Below are 22,225 nucleotides of genomic sequence, written 5' to 3'. Positions count from 1 at the left end.
AGTTTTCTTCTTTGTTATCGATATGTTCAGACTTTGTATTTCTTCTAGATTCATTCTTGGTGGGTATTATGTTTCCAGGAATTTTTCCATTTCCTGTAGGTTTTTCAACTTATTGGTGTATAATTGTTAATAATAATCCTTTATGATTCTTTATATGTCTGTGGTCTCAGTTGTATTGTCTCCTCTTTCGTTTCTGTTATTATCTGAGTCCTCCCTCTTTAATTTTAGTTTAGGTAAGGGTTTGGTGACTTTATCTCTTACAAAAAACAATTCTTAATTTCATTGATTTTAAAAATTGTCTTCCTTTTCCCTGTTTCTACTCTAATCTTTATTATTTCTTCATTCTGCTAACTTCGTGATTAGCTTGTTCTTTTCTAGTTCCTTGTGGTATAAAGTTATGTTGTTTGAGATTTTTTAAAAATAAAAAGTTTATGGCCATAAATTTTCCTGTTAGTACTGTTTTTGCTGCCTCCCATAAGTTTTGGTATATTGTGTGTTCATTTTTGTTTGTTTAGAGATATTATTTCCCTCTCAATTTTTTATTTGACCCAGTAGTTATGTTTTTAAAATTTCGAGTATTTCTGAATTTTCTCATTTTCATTTTGTTATTCATTTCTAATTTAATTCCATTATGGTCAGAAAAGATGTTTCAAATGATTCCAGTCTTTTTAAATTTATTAAGACCTGTTTTGTGACCTAGCATGTGATCTATCCTGGAGAATGTTCCAGGTGCACTTGAGAAGAATGAGTATTCTGTTTTTGGGTGGAATGTTCTGTATGCTTTTAGTTTCCATTTGGTCTATAGTGTCATTCAGTTCTGCTGTTTTCTTACTGAACTTTTTGTGTGTGGATGATCTATCCATTATAAAAGCAGGAGTATTAAAGTATACTACTATTTTATTGTTATTTATTTCTTCAGATCTGTGTTTGCTTTATATATTAATATATATTGATAGGTTTATATTTGATGTTGGGTGTGTATTTATAATTATTACATCTTCCTGGTAAACTGACCCTTTTATCATTATATAATGTTGACTTTATCTTTTCCAAAAATCAATTCTTAATTTGTCTTGTGATAGTTTCTGAATTAAAGTATATTTTGTCTACTATAGTGACTCCTGCTCTCTTTTGGTTACCGTTTGCATGGATATCTCTCTCCACCCTTTCACTTTTAGGCTATGTGTGTCTTTAAATCTAAAGTGAGTCTCAGGGTACCTGGCTGGCTCAGTTGGAGGAGCTTGCACCTCTTTATCTTGGAGTCATGAGTTCGAGCCCCACATTGGGTGTAGAGATTTCTTAAATAAAAAAAATAATAATAAAATAAAGTGAGTCTCTTGTCAACAGCATATAGTTGAGACTTTTTTTTTTTTAATCTATTCAGCCACTCTATCTTCTGATTGAGGAGTTTATTCTATTTACATTTAAAGTAATTACTGTGATAGGAAAGGACTTACTATTGCCATTTTATTAACTGTTTTCTGTCCGTTTTGTACTGATCATGTTCCTTCTCACTTGCCTTTCTTTATTTGATGATTTTGTAGTAGCAATAGTAGTAGTAGTATTCTTAGATTCTTTTCTCTTTATCTTTGATGTGTCTGTTATACTTTTTGCTTTTGTAGTACCACTGGACTTACATCAAACATTTTGTAGTTAAGGCCGTCTGTTTTAAGCTAATAACAACTTAATTTCAGTTATGTACAGAATGTGTACCTTTCCTTCTAATCTCACACAAACTTTGAGTTGATTCCAGATTCTACTTACTTCTTTTTAACAATTTTTTTTTAAAGATTTTATTTATTTATTTGTCAGAGAGAGAGAGCGCACACAAGCGGGGGGAGCAGCAGACAGAAGGAGAAGCAGGCTCCCTGTTGAGGAAGGGGTTCAGTACGGGACTCGATCCCAGGACCCTGGGATCATGACCTGAGCCGAAGGCAGATGCTTAACCAACTGAGCCACCCAGGCGTCCCAAGATTTTACTTATTTCTATATTGTGTTTCATTTCAGTGGTTATAATTATTCTTAGTACATTTATCTTAATTTTGTATACTAGTGTTAAAAGTGATTTACTTGCCACCATTACAGTATTTCCTTTAACAGCAACAGTTGTATTTTCATATGCTTTCATGTTACTGTTTAGCTTTTTTGTTTGTTTCAACATGAATTCCCTTTAGTATTTACTGTAAGGCAGAACTAGTGTAATATACTTGCTCAGGTTATGTTTGTCTGGGGAAACTTTCTTTTATTATTATTTTTTTTAAGGTTTTTTTAATGTTTTTTCTTTTTAGTATTTAGTTTTCATTTAAATGCTAGTCATTTGAGATATAGTGTAAAATTTGTTTCAGGAGTAGAATTTATTGATTCATCACTTACACATAACACCCAGTGCTCATCACAAGTGCCCTCCTTAATACCCATCACCTATTAAATTCATCCTGCTGCCCACTTCCCCTCCAGCAACCCTCTGTTGTTCTCTATTGTTAGGAGTCTGTTTCTGGGTTGCCTCTCCTTTTTCCCCCCACTATGTTCAGTTGTTTTATTTCTTAAATTCCACATATGAGTGAAATAATATGGTATTTGTCTTTGACTTATTTTGCTTAATGTAATACACTCTAGCTCCACCCACATCATGCAGATGGCAAGATTTCTTTCTTTCCTTTTGATGACTGAGTAATATTCCATTGTGTGTGTGTGTGTGTGTGTGTGTGTGTGTGTGTGTACCACCTCTTCTTTATCCATTCATCAGTTGGTGGACATTTGGGCTCTTTCCATAGTTTGGCTGTTGTTGATAATACTGCTGTAAACATCGGGATGGATGTGCTCCTTCAAATCTTTATTTTTGTATCCTTTGGGTAAATACCTAGCAGTGCAATTGCGAGGTCATTGGGTAGTTCTATTTTTTACTTTTTGAGAAACCTCTATACTGTTTTCCAGAGTGGCTACACTGGTTTGCATTCCCACCAACAATGTAAGAGGGTTCCCCTTTCTCTGCATCCTCACCAACATCTGTTGTTTTCTGCGTTGTTAATTTTAGCCATTCTGACAGGTGTTAAGTGGTATCTCATCATGGTTTTGATTTGTATTTCTCTGATGATGAGTGATGTTGAGCATCTTTTGATGTGTCGGTTAACCATCTGTATGTCTTCTTTGGAAAAATGTCTATTCATGTCTTCTGCCCATTTCTTAACTGGGTTATTTGGTTTTGGGGTGTTGAGTTTGATAAGTTCTTTATAGATTTCAGACACTAACCCTTTATCATATGTCATTTGCAAATATCTTCTCTCATTCTGTAAGTTGTCTTTTAGTTTTGCTGATTGTTGCTTTCTTTGAAGGCAAGCTTTTTATCTTGATGAAGTCCCAACTGTTTAGTTTTGCTTTTGTTTCCCTTGCCTCCAGAGACGTGTCTAACAAGAAGTTGCTATGGCCAAGGTCAAAGAGGTTGCTGCCTATGTTCTCCTCTGGGATTTTAATGGCTTCCTGTCTCACATTTAGGTCTTTCGTCCATGTTGAGTTTGTTTTTGTGTATGGTGTAAGAAAGGGGCCCAGTTTCATTCTTTTGCGTATTGCTGTCCAGTTTTCCCAACACCGTTTGTTGAAGAGACTTTTTTCCATTGCATAGTCTTTCCTGCTTTGTCGAAGATTAGACTGTATAGTTGTGGGTCCATTTATGGGTTCTTTGTTCTGTTGTATTGATCTATGTGACTGCTTTTGTGTCAGTATTGTATTGTCTTAATGACCACAGCTTTGTAATATAGCTGGAGGTCTAGAATTGTGATGCCTTCAGCTTTGATTTTCTTTTTCAAGGTTGCTTTGGCTATTAGGGGTCTTTTGTGGTTCTATACAAATTTTAGGATTGTTTTAGTTCTGTGAAAAATGCTGGTAGTATTTTGATAGGGATCACATTAAATGTATAGATTGCTTTGGGTGGTATAGACATTTAAACAATATTTGTTCTTCCAGTCCATGAGCATGGAATGTTTTTCCATTTCTCTGTGCCTCTTCAATTTCTTTCATTAGTGTTGTATAGTTTTCAGAGTACAGATCTTTTAACTCCTTGGTTAGGTTTATTCCCAGGTATCTTCTGGTTTTTGGTGCAATTGTAAATGGGATCGATTCCTTTATTTCTCTTTCTGCTGCTTCATTATTGGTGTATAGAAAAGCAACAGATTTCTGTAGGTTGATTCTGTATCCTGTGACTTTGCTGAATTTCTAGCAATTTTTTGGTGGAGTTTTTGCGTTTTCTATATAGAATGTCATGTCATCTGCAAAAAGTGAAATATTGACTTCTTCCTTGATTTGGGTACCTTTTATTTCTTTCTGTTGTCTGACTGCTGAGGCTAGGACTTCCAATACTGTGTTAAATAACAGTGTTGAGAGTGGACATCCTTGTCTTGTTCCTGACCTTAGAGATAAAGCTCTCAGTTTTTCCTCATTGAGGATAATATTACCTGTGGGTGTTTCATATGTGGCCTCTATGATATTGAAGTATATTCCCTTTATCCCTACTTTGTTGAGGGATTTTATCATGAATGAATGTTGTACTTTGTCAAATGCTTTTTCTTGAAATGATCATATGGTTCTTATTCTTTTATTAATGTATATCACGTTGATTGATTTGCAAATATTGAACCACCTTTGCAGCCCAAGAAAAGTTCCCACTTGATCCTGGTGAATGATTCTTTTAATGTACTGTTTGATTCAATTCTAGTATTTTGTTGAGAATTTTTGCATCCATGTTCATCAGGGATATTGGCCTGTAGTTCTCTTTTTTAGTGGAGTCTTTGTTTGGTTTTGGAATCAAGGTAATGCTGGCCTTGTAGAATGAGTTTGGAAGTTTTCCTTCCATTTCTATTTTTTTGAATAGTTTGAGAAGAATAGGTATAGTATTAACTCTTCTTTAAATGTTTGGTGGAATTCACCTGTGAAGCCATTTGGCCTTGGACTTTTGTTTACTGGGAAATTTTTGATTATTAATTCAATTTCTTTGCTGGTTATCAGTCTTTTCAGGTTGTCTGTTTCTTCCTGTTTTAGTTTTGGTAGTTTATATATTCTAGGAAGTGATCCATTTCTTCCGGGTTGTCCGGTTCCTTGGCATATAGTTTTTCATAATATTCTCTTGTAATTGTTTGTATTTCTGTGGTGTTGGTTGTTGCTTCTCTGCTCTCTTTTGTGATTTTACTTATTTGGGTCCTTTCTCTTTTCTTTTTGATAGGTCTGGTTAGGGGTTTACCAATTTTATTAATTGTGGCAAAGAACCATCTTCTACTTTCTTTTCTTTCATTTTTTTTAAAGATTTTATCCATTCATTTGAGAGAGAGAGAGAACACAAGCAAGGGGAGCTGTAGGGGGAGAGGGAGAAGCAGGCCCCCCACTGAGCAAGGAGCCCGAAGCGGGGCTCGATCCCAGGACCCCAGGATCATGACCTGAGCCGAAGGCAGATGCCTGACTGAGCTACCCAGGCGCCCCTCATCTCCTACTTTCATTGATCTGTTCTACTTTTTTTGTTGTTTTTTTTATATCATTTATTTCTGCTCTAATCTTTATTATTTACCTTCTTCTGCTGGCTTTAGGTTTTATTTGCTGTTCCTTTACGAGCTCCTTTAGGTGTAAGGTTAAGTTGTATATTTGAGACTTTTCTTGCTTCTTAAAGGAGGCTGGTATTGCTGTGTGCTTCCCTTTTATGACCACTTGTGCTGCATCCCAAAGGTTTTGGATTGTTATGATTTCATTTTCAGTTGCTTCTATGTATTTCTTCTTTAATTTCCTGCTTAGCCCATTCATTCTTTTTAGAATGTTCTTTACCCTCCATGTATTTGTGGTCTTTCCAAATTTTTTCTTGTGGTTGATTTTCTAGTTTCATAGCATTGTGGTCGGAAAATATGCATGGTACGATCTTGATCTTTTTATACTTTTTGAGGCCTGATTGGTGGACCTAGTATGTGATCTCTTCCGGATAATGCCCCATGTGCACTTGAAAAGAATTTGTATTCTGCTGCTTTAGGATGAAATGTTCTGAATATATCTGTTAAGTTCATCTGGTCCAGTGTGCCTTTCAAAGCTATTGTTTCCTTGTTGATTTTCTGCTTAGATGATCTGTCCATTGATGTAAATGGGGTGTTCAAGTCCCCTACTATTATTGTATTATTATTAATGAGTTTCTTTATGTTTGTTATTAATTGTTTTAAATATTGGGGTGCTCCCAAGTTGGGGGCATAAATATTTACCATTGTTAGATCTTCTTGTTGGATAGTTGTCTTTATTAAGATATAGTGCCCTTCATTTCTTGTTTCATTCTTTGGTTTAAAATCTAGTTTGTCTGATATAAATATCACTATGCTGGCTTTCTTCTGACATCCATTAGCATGATAAATATTTTTCCATCATCTCACTTTTAATCTGCAAGTGTCTTAAGGTCTAAAATGAGTCTCTTGTAGGCAGCATATAATTGGGTCTTGTTTTTTTGTTTTTAATCCATTCTGATACCTTGTGTCTTTTGGTTGGAGCATTTAGTCCACTTACATTCAGAATGCTTATTTTTTAAAAATATTTTATTTATTTGACAGAGAGGGAGAAAGAGACAGTGCATGCACAAGCAGGGGGAGCAGGAGAGAGAGAAGCAGGATCCCTGCTGAGGAGGGAGCCAGACGTGGGGCTCGGTCCCAGGACCCCATGATCATGACCTGAGCCAAAGGCAGATGCTCAACCTACTGAGCCACCCAGGCTCCCCAGCATGTTTATTGATATATATATGTACTTAGGGCCATTTTATTAGTTGATTTGTCGGTGTTCCTGGAGATTTTCTCTGTTCCTTTCTAGGCTTTGTTGTTTATGGTCTTTCTTTCCAGTTAAAGAGTCTCCTTTAACATTTATTGTAGGGCTGGTTTAGTGGTCATGAACTCCTTTAGGTTTGAGTGTCTGGGAAACTCTTTAACTCTCCTTCTGTTCTGAATGAGAGTCTTGCTGGATAAAGTATTCTTGGCTGCATATTTTTCCCATTCAGCACATTGAATATATCCTGCTGCTCCCTTCCGGCCTGCCAGGTTCTATGGAGAGATCTGCTAACCTTATTTGTCTTCCCTTGTAGGTTATGGTTTTCTTTTCCTTGCTGCTTTCAGGATTCTTTCCTTATTTCTGTATTTTGCAAATTTTACTCCAATATGTCTTGATGTTGGCCTCCTTTTGTTGATTTTGATGGGAGTTCTCTGTGCCTCCTGGATTTGGATGTCTGTCTTCTACTCCAGATTAGGGAGGTTTTCAGCTATAATTTGCTCAAATAAACCTTCTGCCCATTTCCCCCCCTCTCCTCTTCTGGAACTCCTATGATATGAATGTTGTTACACTTTACAGAGTCATTGAATTCCCTGAGTCTGTATTCACAATCAGTATTTTTCTTTCCCTCTTCTTTTCAGCTTTATTATTTTCCATAATTTTGTCTTCTATATCACTTATTCATTCCTCTACTTCTTCTACCCTTGTGGTCATTATATCCAGCGCATTTTGCATCTTGGTTATAGCATTTTTTTTTTTTAAATTTTGGCCTGACTAGTTTTTAGGTCTTCTATCTCTGCACTAAGGGACTCTGGTGTTTTCTATGCTTTTCTGAAGCCCCAGCTAGTATCCTTCTGATTGTTGTTTTAAATTCTGGTTCAGGCATATTACTAATATCTGTTTTGATTAGATCTCTGACCATTACCTCTTCTTATTCTTTCTTTTGGGGTGAATTCCTCCTTCTTGGCATTTTGTCTAGGTCTCTGTATTCTGTGTTATGAAAAACTGTTATGTTTCATGCTCCTGAGAGTAATGACTATATTAAGAAGAGGTCCTGTCCTGTCCAGGGCCTGGCACTTCAGGAAGGTTTCTGATGTATGCTGTGTGCACTCTGCTGTTGTGTTTTGGCTGCTTTTTCCCTCGGGTCAGTTCTCTGCAGAGTTTCTCTTTGCCTGCAGTGGTTAGTGTTTTAACTAGGCGTGTTTTGTTATGCTTGTTAAAAGAGGCTAGATCCTATTTCTCCTAGAGCTGAAGCTTTTCAGCACTCTATGGTCAGTAGACTTGATGCGTGCAGGGGGTTTGTGCTGGTCTTTTGGGGGAGAGGCCCACTACTGTTTTGAGTCTCAGGCACACTTGCCCTAGTTCAGAAGCACCTGTAGAGCCACAGAGGGGCGTAGCTTGGTGTAAGTGGCCCAAGCCTCCACTGTGGGGTGCTTTGCTGCTCACTGAAGTTCCTCCATGCTGATGGGGAGGGCAGGGGAGGGGGAGGGGTGGGGGTGGAAATGGCATCAGTGGGCTCTCTGGTCCCCAGAGAGTGGAGTGTGCACCCACTGCTGCTCAGGAAGCTCTCATAGAAGAGCAAACAATTACCCCTCATTTGTCCCTGGCATCCTTCAGATCACTGCCTTCACCCTGTCTGTGTCTGAGATGTCTGCCCATCCAGTCATTCAGTGCTCCTGTGTTTTATCTCAGACACGCTGGCTGGGTTTCAAAACTCCAAATTTTAGGGACCTAGTGCCGTATGGACCCACGCTGATCTACTGGAGGAGGGTCTGGCCAAGCTGTGGCTGGTGCCAGTTTGCCCCAGAAGAGCAGTCACACAAATGTGTAGGGGCTTGAAGTTTATGGTAAAGTGCAGCAAAAAGCCAGTGTCCAGGTTACCTGCCCTCTGCAGGTGTCTCTGCTCAGTGTTGCCCAACAGGCTCTTTTGTTCCTGGAGAGGCAGTGCCATCTCTCGCAAATACACTCCAAGAAGGAGAAGGAGAACTGTCTCTCCCAGTGCCACCAGAGATCCTCAGAGCACACTGTCCACTGTCTGCTCCTGGGCCTCTGCCCTCCTTCTCCACAGGAGCACCTCTACACCTACCAGGCTCTATGTGGAGATGTTTTAGACTTCTAAAACTTTAGTCTCTGAGCTCTGCTGTTTCTAAAAGCTTGCAAAAATCAGCCTCTCTCATTTTCCCTATCAGTGGTTTTGGGGAAGTGTTTTTCCTGTGTAATGCCCCACCCTCTAGTCACTCTCTCTCTCCCCCCTCTCTCCCGGATTAGGGCTCTCTCCCCTCCATAGCACCTGTGATTCTTTTCTCCCCCAAATCACATCTCTGCATCTCCTAGTTTCCAGGATGTGACCACTTTTCTCCCTCTAGTTGTGCAGTTTGTTCTCTCAGTTCTCAGATTGATTTCCTGGGTGTTCAGAATGATTTGATATTTATCTAGCCATGCTGGAGGGACAAGGCAAATACAGGGTCCTTGTACTACTCTGCCATCTTAACTTCTCCTCTTTTATTCTTAAAGTACAGTTTTACCAGGTAAAGTATTCTGGTTTGGCAATTTTTTTTTCTTTCAGTGCTTTGAATATATCTACCCACCTTCTTCGGCTTACAAGGTTTCAGCTGAGAAATCCACTGATAGTCTTAGGTGCTATTCCTTGTATAGTCCCTTGCATGCGACAAGTCATTTTTCTCTTGCTGCTGTGAAAATTCTTTATTTTTGACTTCTGACAGTTTGGTTATAATGTGTCACATGATGATCCTTCTGGGTTGAACATATTTGGGAATTTTGGGCTTCACAGATTTGGATGTTCTTTTTCCTATGTAGATTTGAGATGTTTCAACCATTATTTAAGTTTTTGGCCCCTTTCTCGCTCTCTCCTCCTTCTGAAACTCCTATAATATGTTGGTTCTTTTTGGTGTTGTATTAAGTCCTATGGGCTTTCTTCATTTTTTCATTCTTGTTTGTGGGTCTGAATTTATAATTTCAAATGAGTTGTCTTTGAGTTTGTTGATTCTTTCTTCTGCTTAATTCTGCCGTTGAAGTTACAGAAATTTTCAGTTTGATCATTAAATTCTTCATCTCCAGATTTAATAGTTTTTATTTCTTTAATTTTTTTGTTTTTATTTTCTGAGCTTCTCATTTTGTTCATGTGATTGTTTTTCTGATTTTCTTTAGTTATCTGTGTTCTCTTTTAGCTCATTGAGCTTTTTAATGACAATTTTTAGGAATTCTCTGTTAAGCAGTTATGGATTTCCATTTCTTTGGCATTGGTCACTGAACTTTTTTAGTTTCCTTTGGTGGTGTCATGTTTGCCTGATTCCTTGTGAGTCTATAGCCTTGCACTGGTGTCTGTGCAACTAAAGGAGCAGGAACTTGTTCCATTCTTTACAAAGTGCTTTTGGTAGGTGAAGACCTACTCAGCAGGTTCCCAGGAAACAAGCCTGCCTCCAAGAGTGTAGTTGAGCAGAACCAGGGTCAGATCATGGGGCTGCTTTCAAGTCTACAGTCAGGTCAGTGGTTAGCTGGTTTATTACTGGGGGCATCAGCAGGCTTAGCTTGTGTTGGTTACCCAGGTGGATAAGCTACTTCTGAGTCCATAGCTGGCAGGCCTGTTACTTGGGACACAGATTGGCATGTCTCCTCCCTGGTCCCTTGGGTGGACAAGACTGACTCTGGGATCACAGTTGAGCAGTTGGAGTTAGTTATGGGGTTGCTTCTAGGTCTGCACTTGGATCTGCAGTCAGTGAGCCTGTTGTTAGGGTCACAGGCAGGTGTCATCCCTACCAGGTCCACTGGTAGGCAGGACTGGTAGCATGACAATGGATGTGTGGGGCTAGAATATGCACATGGGGTAATAGAGTTGCTCCTGGGTCTGTAGTCAGGCCTTGGGGCAGGGTATGCCTTCTCAAAGAGTCCTCTGTCTTGAACTCCACTGTGGTGTTGCAACTACCTACCTGGATTTTGAAGCTCCCACAATGGCACTTTTGTTTGTGGATGGTTGCCAAATTCATGTTTTTTGGGGGAACGAGGGCTGGAGACCTATTCTGCCATCTTGCTAGTAACCATCAATTAGCTGCTGGCCTTGTTGAATACTATTAACTTCACACTTCCTTTCAAATTCAAAGGAAAACAAAATTGGAAAATGCCATTTTTTTCCCCTACCGGGAATCATTAACTTTAAACTACTAATGCCCAAAGCATTGCTTTAAATTGGTTATTCAACTGCTCATCCTTTATAAGAATTGTTCCATTGAAATTTTGAATTTATAGATGAGAACAACTAAAGAGTTGAAGTGATAGTATTTTGGGTCAGAGTTGGGACCATGTATTGTGTCGGCTTTGTGACACACCTGATAGACCTCAGTTTATAAAACAATAGCAGTAAAGTAAGTGCTATATGCCTGGCACTATGCAATACTTCTGAAAAGTTCTTTTTTTCTCCCATCCACTTCCCTCAGATGCTGAAGTTGCTCTCATGCACTTCCTTCTCTGGGCTATGCAGAAAAAAAAACCAAAAACCAAACCCTTCATATAAAGTCTCACAACTCCACATGCCTCTCTTGTCTTTCTCTGTATTTTTTCTTTTGTTCCAAATTTTGCATTTCAAAGTCTCAAAGACTTAGTTAAGCAGAAATGACCCATCTTCAGAGAGAAAGGTAAGAAAGTAAATAGGTGAAGCTAAGATTCACCTTTAGGGAATAGTGAAAAGGGGACATAGTGAGAACATTCAAATATTAACTATTTTTGCTCCTCGACACACAGTCATCTATGTGCTATTTGTGCTTTTTTCTATAATTTCTCATACGATTTCTTCTGCATGTTGAAATTCTTATTTTTGAAGGCCACCTGCTCAGCTGAACATCTTGGCTGGAAGTGATTGCTCTCTTACCTCCTCATGTTTTTTGGGGGTTACCACTTGTAGTCTAACTTACTATGTACATTTCTTCCTTACTAAATTAGGCAAGAATCATGCCATTTTTCTCAGTGACCTTCAAAGCCTGGCTTCTCAAAGTATAATCTCCAAGCCAGCAATATACACATTACTGAGAGCCTGTTAGAAATTCAGAATCATGGGCTCTGCTCCAGACCTATTCAGTGAGAATCAACATTTTAACAAGATCCCCTAATTTATTTGTATGATCATTAAAATTAAGCCTTTGTTATAATCAGCTGACTTGGTATTTTACATTATATTATCCAAGAACTGTCTTATAACACACCAACTAGCAATGCCCAGGGATTTCTTATTTTTATTCATTTACTGGAAGCTCTTCCCAGCTATAACATTGTTATTCAGTTATGCTTTAAATACTTCGGGTAATTTGGGTACCATTACCTTCTTTATTACAGGTCTTAGGCGTCAAAGATTCAGCACAGGTGTCTTTTTCAAGTTCATTTCTTCCGTCAAGTACTTGTCTGTTGTTTTTTTAATTGAAAAAGGATTAAAAAGAAAATTATAGGGTTAATATGTTACAGACTTTTTTTTTTAAAGATTTTATTTATTTATTTGACAGAGAGAGACACAGCGAGAGAGGGAACATAAGCAGGGGAAGTGGGAGAGGGAGAAGCAGGCTTCCCGCCGAGCAGGGAGCCTGATGCGGGACTCGATCCCAGAATCCTGGGATCATGACCTGAGCCAAAGGCAGACGCTTAACGACTGAGCCACCCAGGCGCCCCAATATGTTACAGACTTTAAAGTATTGAATACTTTCAAACTTCTGAAGTTTTGAAAATGTAATAAAAAAATTTCTTTGGAACCTTTTAATCATTTAGATACCATAATGTTAAAAACATTGAAAATTGTTTTCAATTTTCCCATCATTAAATAATTTATAGGACATTTTTGAAGAATAATTAAATTCAAATTTAAGATACAAATAAAATGTTTTACATATATGATTTTCAAAAGAAGTAATGGAAACAAAATGTGACACTCTAAACTGCTGGGGTTTAGAAGATTTGAATGTATGGTAAAAATTTCCTATTAAGTAAATTTTATTTTCCTAGCTTTAAAAGTAATCTGTTACTATAGGAAAATTTAAAAACCACAGGAAAAAAACATTAATATAATCCAAATATCCAGAGTTCTCATCTGGATAATTAGCTCCTATACTTTCTATTATGCATTTTTAAAAGCAAAGCTGAGATAATATTGTCTTATAATGTTTTTTATAGTTCTCATACATTTTTTGTTAAATGTTTTATTTAAATTATTATATGTTAAAATGAACTTTTAAAGATGTAGATTCTAGGGCTAGCTCAGTTGGAAGAGCATGAGACTCTTGATTTCAGGTTTGTGAGTATGAGCCTCACTTTGGGTTTAGAGATGACTTAAAATAAAAAAAATCTTTTTAAAAAAAAGTGTAGATTCTGGGAATTTAACAGATGTATAGATGTAGGTTATTGCTGGGGTGCCTGGGTGGCTCAGTCAGTTAAGCAGCCTGTTCTTGATTTCAGCTCAGGTCATGATCTCAGGATTCTGGGATCAAGCCCTTGTTGGGCTCTGTGCTCAGTAGGGAGTCTGCTTGAGGATTCTCTTTCTCCCTCTGTCCCCCCCCCCAAATAAATAAATCTTAAAAACAAAACAAACTTTTCTGTTACTGCTACCAGTATACAGGATGCAAAATAGTCTCAGCGTGTCAAAAAAAACCCCAAAAAACCTCATACTTAACAGTCACACTCTCCCCTATTAGTAATCCCTAGGAACCACTAATTACTCCTCCATAACTATAGTTTTGACTTCAAGAATGTCGTGTAATTGTAATCATAGGTAAAAACTTGTGATTGGGTTCTGTCACTCTAGTGTTCTTGATATTCATCCAAGATGTTAAATTCAGTAGTTCACATTTTATTGCTGAGGAGTATTTCACTGTATAGGTGTATCAGTTTGTTTATTCACCTTTTGAAGGATATTTGTTTTCCCAGGTTTTGGCAATTATGAATAAAATGACTCTAACCATTGGGTCTTTTTTTTTTTTTTAATCCATTCTGATACTCTGTGTCCTTTGGTTGGAGCATTTAGTCCATTTACATTCAGAGTGCTTATTGATATATATCTGTTTAGTGCCATTTTATTAGTTGATTTGTTGGTGTTTCTGGAGATGTTCTCTGTTCCTTTCTAGTCTGTACTTTTGGTCTTTCTTTCCAGTCAGAGTCCCCTTTAATATTTCTTGCAGGGCTGGTTTAGTGGTCATGAATTCCTTTAGTTTTTGTTTGTCTGGGAAACCCTTTATCTCTCCTTGTATTCTGAATGAGAGCCTTGCTGGGTAAAGTATTCTTGGCTGCATATTTTTCCCATTCAGCACATTGAATATATCTTGCCACTCTCTTCTGACTTGCCAAGATTCTGTGGAAAGATCTGTAGTCAGCCCTATGGGTCTTCCCGTGTAAGTTAGGGATTTCTTTTGTCCTGCTGCTCTTAGGAATTTTTCTTTATCACTCTATTTTGCAAATTTAACTATAATATGTCTTGGTGTCGGCCTAGCTTCTGTTGATTTTGATGGGAGTTCTCTGTGCTTCCTGGACTTGGACATCTGTTTCCTACCCCAGATTAGGGAAGTGTTCAACTATTTTTTCCTCAAATAAATTTTCTGCCCCCTTTTCTCTCTTTTCTTGTTTTGGGACTCCTAATACCATTGCTATTATGTTTGATAGAGTCATTGAATTCCCTAAGTCTATTCTCATGATCCATAATTCTTCTTTCTCTGCTTTGCTCTACTTCCTCATTTTCCATTATTCTATCTTCTATATCACTTACTTGTTTCTCTGCTTCTTCCATCCTAGTGTTCATTACATCCAGTCTGTTTTGAATTTCAGTTACTGCATTTTTCATTTTTTATTTCTTAAAATTCTTTTATCTCTGTGGTAAGGGCATCTTTGACATCTTTCATATTTTTCTCCAGCTCAGTGAGTATCCTTATAATTGTTGCTTTAAATTCTTCATCAGGCATATTACTTATGTCTCTTTCAATTAGATTTCTGGCTGTGACCTTTTCTTGTTTCATTTGGGATGAATTCCTCCATCTTGGCAGTTTGTCTAAGTCTCTGTTTTCTTTGTGTTAGAAAAGCCTGTTATATTTTCTGTTCCTCACAGTAATGGCTTTATGAAGAATAGGTCATACAGTGTCCAGGGCCTGGTGCTTCAGAAAGTGTCTCTGGTGTGTGCTGTGTGTTCTCTGCTGCTGTGTTTTGGCTGCTCTATCCTTCAGGCCAGTGTTCTGCAGAGGCTCTCCTTGCCTGCAGTGGGCAGCATTTGGACCTTAGCCAGAGTGTGGCAAGTTTTAACAGGTTTGCTCTGGTCTGCTTATTAAATGAGACCTGATGCTACTTCCACTAGAACTGAAGCCTTGGAGAACTCTGGTCGGGAGACTTGGTGTGTGCAGGGGTTTCTGCCGGTCTTTTGGGAAAGGGGCCCACTGCACGAGGACTAAGCCACATATCCCCGAGTGGGGCAATACCAGCAGAGTGCAGGGCGGCAGGATTTGGTCTAAGAGGTTAGGTAGCCAGTGTCGGCACTGTGCTATTTACTGAAGCTGGTTTATGCTGAGGGGTGGGGGGAGGGCAGTGGAGCCAGCCAGCTCCTTTGTCCCTGGAGAGAGATCTGCATACTTGCTGCTCTCAGGGAAGCACTCCCAGAAGGGCAAACAATCTTGCCCCTGTGCGTCACAGGTATTTTTCAGATCACTGTTTTCACATTGTCTGTGTCCAGGTTGCTTGCCTGCCAGGAGCAGCACAGTACACTTTGAGCTGTATCCCAGCCACACCTGATGACTTTTAAAACTCTAAACTTTAGGGATATGGTGTGGTGGGGGCTTGTGCTGGTCTTCTGGGGGAGAGTCTCCAGGTTTGACCGAGAAGGGCAGTTGTGCCAGAGCATGGGGCATGGGACTTAGAGCAAGCAGGCTAGGCAGCCAGTTCATGGTGAGCCACCTTCGGCAAGTGGTTCTGTGGCTATGCCAAGGGGTGGGGACGGAAAAGGGCGCCCACCAGCTCTTTTGTCCCCAGAGAGGCATCTCTGCAAATGCCACCTTTCACAGATGCACTCCAAGAAGAACAAATGATCTCTCCTCTGTGGGGTGTAAGCATTCCTCACATCACCCTGTCTGCCCCCAGTGCTGCTTGCTTGCCTTCTCTGCAGGAGTAGGGCAGTGCCCTCAGGGCTCTATCCCAGCCAAGCCTACCAACTTTTAAATCTCCAATCTTTGACCCCCACTGGTTGAAAAAAAACTCCGGAGGTACAGATCTGTACCTCTGAAACAGATAATATGTTATATGTTTAAAAAAAAAAAAAAAAGATAGCAGGAGGGGAAGAATGAAGGGGGGGATTGGAGGGGGAGATGAACCGTGAGAGATGATGGACTCTGAAAAACAAATTGAGGGTTCTAGAGGGGAAGGGGGTGAGGGGATGGGTTAGCCTGGTGATGGGTATTAAAGAGGGCACGTTCTGCATGGAGCACTGGGTGTTATATGCAAACAATGAATCATGGAACACTTCATCAAAAACTAATGATGTAATGTATGGTGATTAACATAACATAATTAAAAAAAAAAAAGAAAAAAAACCTCAGCAAATTCAGCCCCTCTCGTCTTCCCAGCCAATGGCTTTGGGGAGGTGTTCTCCTTGTGCATTCCCATGTGTTCCACCCCCTCCTTCTCTGCAACTTGGTCTCCCTCCTCTCTGCAGCAGCTGTGATCCATTTCTTCCCCAAACCACGTCTCTGTACCTCCTACCTTTCTCAATGTGGCCTCTTTTCTCCTAGTTGTGCAGTTTGTTCTATCAGTACTCAGGTTGATTTCTTGGGCATTCAGAATGATTTGTTAGTTATCTAGTTGTGTTCAAGGGACAAGATAAGCCTAGGGTCCTCTTGCTACAACACCATCTTAGCTCCCTCCTCTACAAAACATTTAAAGAAGAGTTAGTACCTATCCTCAAATTATTCCAGAAAACTGAAGAGGAATGAACCCTTCTGAACTCATTTTACAAGGCCAGCAAGTTAGTGCTTTCATTTTCTCTGAATAAATACCCCCAGAAATGAAATTGCTAGGTTATATAGTAGTTCTCTTTTTAATTTTTCAAGGAACCTCCATATTCTTTTCCATAGTGGCTGCACCAGTTTACATTCCCACCAGCAGTGCACAAGGGTTCCCTTTTCTCCACATTTTCACAAACCCTTGTTATTTCTTGTTTTTTTAAAAAATTTTTTTAGATTTTTAAAAAAATTTTAGCCATTCTGACAGGCATAAGATGACATCTCATTGTGCCTTTGATTTGCATTTCTCTGATGGCAAATGATGTTGAGCATCTTTTCATGTACCTGTTGGCCACCTGTATGTCATTGGAAAAATGTCTAGACTCTGTGCCCATTTTTTGTATTTTTTGGTTTTTTGCTTTTCAGTTGTATGAATTCTTTATATATTTTGGGTATTAACCCCTTATCAGATATATGGATTTACAAGTATTTTCTCCCATTCAGTAGGTTGCCTTTATATTTTGTTGATGGTTTCCTTTTGCTTTGAAGAAGCTTTTTAGTTTGCTGTAGTCCCACTTGTTTAGTTTTGTTTTTGTTGCCTTTGTGTTTGGTGTCAGATCCAAAAAAAATCATTGCCAAGACCAGTGTCAGGAAGCTTACTGCCTATGTTTTCTTCTAGCTGTTTATGGCTTGAGGTCTTACAGTTAAGTCTTTAATCCATTTTGAGTTAATTTTTGGAAGTGGTGTAAGATAGTGGACTGGTTTCATTCTTTTGTATGTGATTTTCTAGCTTTTCCAGCATCATTTATTGAAGAGACCGTCCTTTCCCCATTATATGCATGGCTCCTTTGTTATGAATTAATTGACCCATGTGTATGAGTTTATTTCTGGGCTTTCTATTCCTTTCCATTCTGTGTGTCTTTTTTTGCCAAAACCATACCATTTTCATTGGATTGTGATTTTTTTTAATTTATTTTTTTATTATGTTATGTTAATCACCATACATTACATCATTAGTTTTTGATGTAGTGTTCCATGATTCATTGTTTGCGTATAACACCCAGTACTCCATTCAGTACGTGCCCTCTTTACTGTGATTTTTAAAAATGTATTCTGACAAGGTATTTTGATTAATCTGTGTGTTAAGATTATATTTAATGTTTGGATTTAAATCTATTTTTGTCATTTCTTCTCCCACAGTTTTTCTTTTTCTTTTGTTTTCTCTTTTCTTTTGGGATATTTTAACTTTTTTTTAGTATTCTATTTTAATTTATTGTGTTTTTTATTATTTATCTTTGTGTAGTCTTTTAAATGGCTGTTCTAGGGATACAATATGCATGCTTAACTTTTCTCAGTCTACTTAAAATTATTATTTTACCACTTCAAATGGAACATAGAATCCGTTCTACATGTATGTTCCTTTACTGTTTACCTTCTGCACTTTTGTAGTTTTCTTGTATATTACTGTAGAATGCTATATTATTGAAATAATCTCACCAGTGTTATATATCTTTGCATTCAACCTTCAAACACTTTAATGAACTCAAGAAGAGAACAGTTATATTTATCCAGGTATCTACCATTTCTCTTTCTTTTTCTTCATTCCTGATGTTCTGTTTTTTTCCTCTGGTATAATTTCCCTCTGTCTGAGTAACTTCCTTTAGTAATTCTTTTAGAGCTGGTCTGTTGGAAACATGTTCTCTCAATTTTTCTTCACCTATATTTGAGAAGTTTTCAGCCATTATTTCTTTCTCTATTTTTTTTCAGCATGGCACTCTTTTTATTTTCTTTCTAGGACACTGATGTTATGAATATTAGATTTTGGCATTGTCTCAGAGGTCCCTGAGGCTCTCTCCTAATTTTTTTTTCAATAATATTTTTTCTCTTGTTCATTGGATATTTTCTACTGATTTGTCTTCCAGTTCACTGACTCTTTCCTTTTTCATCTCAATTCTATTATTGAAGCCATCAGTGAGCTTTAAAAAAATTTGGCGTTTATTATTGAGTTCATTATTTGTTTTTTTCTGCTTTCTATTTGTTTTTGAGACTTTATTTTTCATTTGTTTAAACGGTTTTTATGTTTGTTGGAGAATTTTTGTAAAGCTGCTTAAAGTTTTGTCAGATAATTCCAACATCTGTCATCTCAGTGTTGTCGTTTAACTGTTTTTTTGTTTGTTTGTTTGTTTGTTTGTTTCCAGGTGAGTGGAGTTTTTCCTCGTTCTTTATATGTCAAGTAATTTTGGATCCTGGACATTTTGAATATTGTATGACTTCTTTGTTAAAATCCCATGATAAATGTTGATATTTTTGTCGTAGCAGGCAACTGATCTTGTTAGGTTTAGGTTTCAAATTTCAGGGCATCTCTGTGAGCTGTGGTTCCAATATCAGTTAAGTTTTCAAAGTCTTTGCAGTACTATTTAGATCTGTCCATATGTGCACCATCCATTTGTCAATCTGTGACTTGGGTGATGTTTTATCTGTTAGTTTAGCTCTCAAAGTCTTTTATATTGCTGGTTAAGATTAGATCCACACATGCATGGGCTTGGGGTGTGAACCTGGAGTTTATAAATAATTTAATGGGGTCACTTTCTTGAGGTCCTTCCTGTCTGTAATCTCCTTTGGTACCTTCTACTCCAGGAAGCAGTGGCTTTAGTCACCCCATGCTGCCACATACCTCCTTGGCTATAACTGCCTCCAGGCCCAAGTGGTGGCAAAATGAAGGAAAAAAGTATTGGTAAATTCACCATAGAGTGAGGTACTTCAGATTCTGGTCTTCTTCCTCACTCTGTCTGCCACTCTTTACTTTCTAGAGTCTTCAAATAGCTACTCTGTACATTCTTTGTAGGATTTTAGCTGCATTCAAAAGGAGAGAAAGGAATAAATAGTGTGCTCATTCCATCTGGAACCAGAATCTGATAATCATGATTTTTAATGGCTTACATAGTAATCTAATATTTGGATATACTATAATTTACTAAATTTCCCAAATACACATTTAAGATTATTCACTTTTATGATAACAATGTGATGGACATTTCTATGTATATATTACAAAAGTGAAATTTTAAGTCAAGATATTAAAAGCTTTTTGATTCAACTGCCAAAATTACTTTCTGGGAAGCTTAATTGGATTTATAAAACCTGACCATCAAAAAGAATACTGACCACGTTAAAATAAAAACAAATGGAGGGGTACCTAGGTGGCTCATTCATCAGGTAAGTGTCTGACTCTTGATTTTGGCTCAGGTCATGATCTAAGGTCATGAGGTCAAGCCCCAAGTTGGGCTCTGTGCTCAGCGGGGAGTCTGTTTCTCTTCCTTTCCCTCTCCCTCTGCCCCTCCCCATTAGTGTGTGCATGTGCATGCTCTCTCTCAAAAATAAATAAATAGAATCGTTTCTCTAATTCCTCTTTCTACAGTTGCATTGGTAGTGTATAAGAAAGCAACTGATTTCTGTGCATTGATTTTGTGTCCTGCCACATTACTGAATTGCTGTATGAGTTCTAGTAATTTTGGGGGTGGAGTCTTTTGGGTTTTCCACATAAAGTATCATGTCGTTTGCGAAAAGAGAGAGTTTGACTTCTTCTTTGCCAATTTGAATACCTTTTATTTCTTTTTGTTGTCTGATTGCTGTTGCTAGGACTTCTAGTACTATGTTGAACTGGAGGAGATTATGCTAAGTGAAGTAAGTCAAGCAGAGAAAGTCAATTATCATATGGTTTCACTTATTTGTGGAACATAAGGAATAGCATGGAGGACACTAGGAGAAGGAAGGGAAAAATGAAGGGAGGGAAATCGGAGGGAGAGATGAACCATGAGAGACTATGGACTCTGAGAAACAAACAGGGTTTTAGAGGGAAGGGGGCTGGGAGGATGGGTTAGCCCGGTGATGGGTATTAAGGAGGGCACGTACTGCATGGAGCACTGGGTGTTATATGAAAACAATGGATTGTGGATCACCACATCAAAAACTAATGATGTATTGTATGGTGACTAACATAATAAAATTTAAAAAAATAATAAAATAAATAAATCTTTAAAAAAAAAAAAACAAATGGAGACCAGCCTTGAAAATTCTCTCAACAGGGAATTAATGGTTGATGGGGAACTTTCTATAGATCTTCCTTGACTTTTGATGGGGTTACATCCTGATAAACCCATTGTAAGTTTCAAATGCTGAAAGTGGATGATGCATTTCATACCCTAATCTACCAAACATCATAGCTTAGCCTAACCTACCTTAAATATGTTCTGAACACTTATATTAGCCTATAGTTGGGTCAAGTGATCTAACACAAAGCCTATTTTCTAATAAAGTATTGAATATCTCATGTAATTTATTGAATACTGTACTGAAAGTGAAAAACAGAATGGTTGTATGTATGGGTATGGAATGGTGGTAAGTGTGTTGGTTGATTACCCTCCTAAATCATGTGGCAGCTTGGGCGCTGCGGTTGGCTGCCACTGCCCAGCATCACAAGGGAGTACTGTACCACATATTGCTAGCCCAGGAAAAGATCAAAACTCAAAATTTGAAGTATGGTTTCTACTGAATGTGTATCACTTTTGCACCATGATAAAGTCAAAAAAACCCCAAGTTGAACCATCCTAAGTCAGGGACCATCTGTAATGGAGAATTCCAGTTATTAATTTTAGCATCACTAAAAGACATTGTATACTTCATGTTGTGATGTAATAAAGAACACACAGTATCCTTTGTTATTTTTTGTGATTTGGAACACAAAGCAACAATTTCCCTAGATTTGTTTATAGGAACATATATAAGAAAAGCAAAATAATTATAATTTCTAATTATAGGGGATTTACAGATGATATATATTCTTCTCCCTTATTCCAGACATGCAGTTTGTCTCTGGGAAGGGATGTGCAAAGCTTGGTGTATCTAGAATTATAGGTAAGAGACAAATAGCTTGGTCTATAAGGAAAAGGTATTACATGGTGGTGTCAGGGTGTTTCAGGCCCCATTTAGAGGATTTTCCTGGAGATCTGCCATATCTTCAGAATGCAGTTCAGGACCTCTGTCCACCTGTTTTCAGTTGTACATGAAATAGCAAAACCAAAGCATCTTTTGTTACAATTTTTTTCTGTATATATAAATGGCATCATCTTAGGTTATTTTCTGCTTTTGTAATTCTCTCCTTGAAAGCTTCAGTTTCCCAACTTTTTTCATTTCTCTTTGTTGTCAGAGGAAAGGTATGTGAACCTAGATTCAACAAATATGGCAGAGAGATAAAAAATAGACCCAAAGAAATAGTGAAGAACAGTAAAGGCACATAGATATTTCTGCTTTGTCCTCAATGGCATACATTTCACTATTTTGAAACCCTACATTTAAATATTTTAATATAGCTGCTTGAGGTCCATATCCAAGGATAACTACTTTCGGGAAACAGTAAATGTATAAATAAAGGCTCCTTAAAATGAGTCTTTCCTTCCTTCCTTCCTTCCTTCCTTCCTTCCTTCCTTCCTTCCTTC

At 37.9% G+C, this 22,225-nt stretch overlaps 1 protein-coding gene across 1 annotated transcript in view; it reads right to left on the bottom strand.

Moving 5' to 3' along the window:
• LOC110588787 (WD repeat containing planar cell polarity effector) overlaps window positions 1-22,225 on the bottom strand; it is a 341,481-nt gene that overhangs the window by 36,605 nt on the left and 282,651 nt on the right. The window contains exon 15 of the mRNA XM_021699173.1: window positions 12,098-12,177. Within this exon, the coding sequence (XP_021554848.1) occupies window positions 12,098-12,177 (80 nt within the window). The remainder of the gene's footprint in view (window positions 1-12,097; window positions 12,178-22,225) is intronic.

The sequence above is a fragment of the Neomonachus schauinslandi genome, chromosome 10 (assembly GCF_002201575.2).
Source record: "Neomonachus schauinslandi chromosome 10, ASM220157v2, whole genome shotgun sequence".
In the NCBI taxonomy this organism is placed as follows: Eukaryota; Metazoa; Chordata; class Mammalia; order Carnivora; family Phocidae; genus Neomonachus; species Neomonachus schauinslandi.
This window is presented reverse-complemented; position numbering and strand designations above follow the sequence as displayed.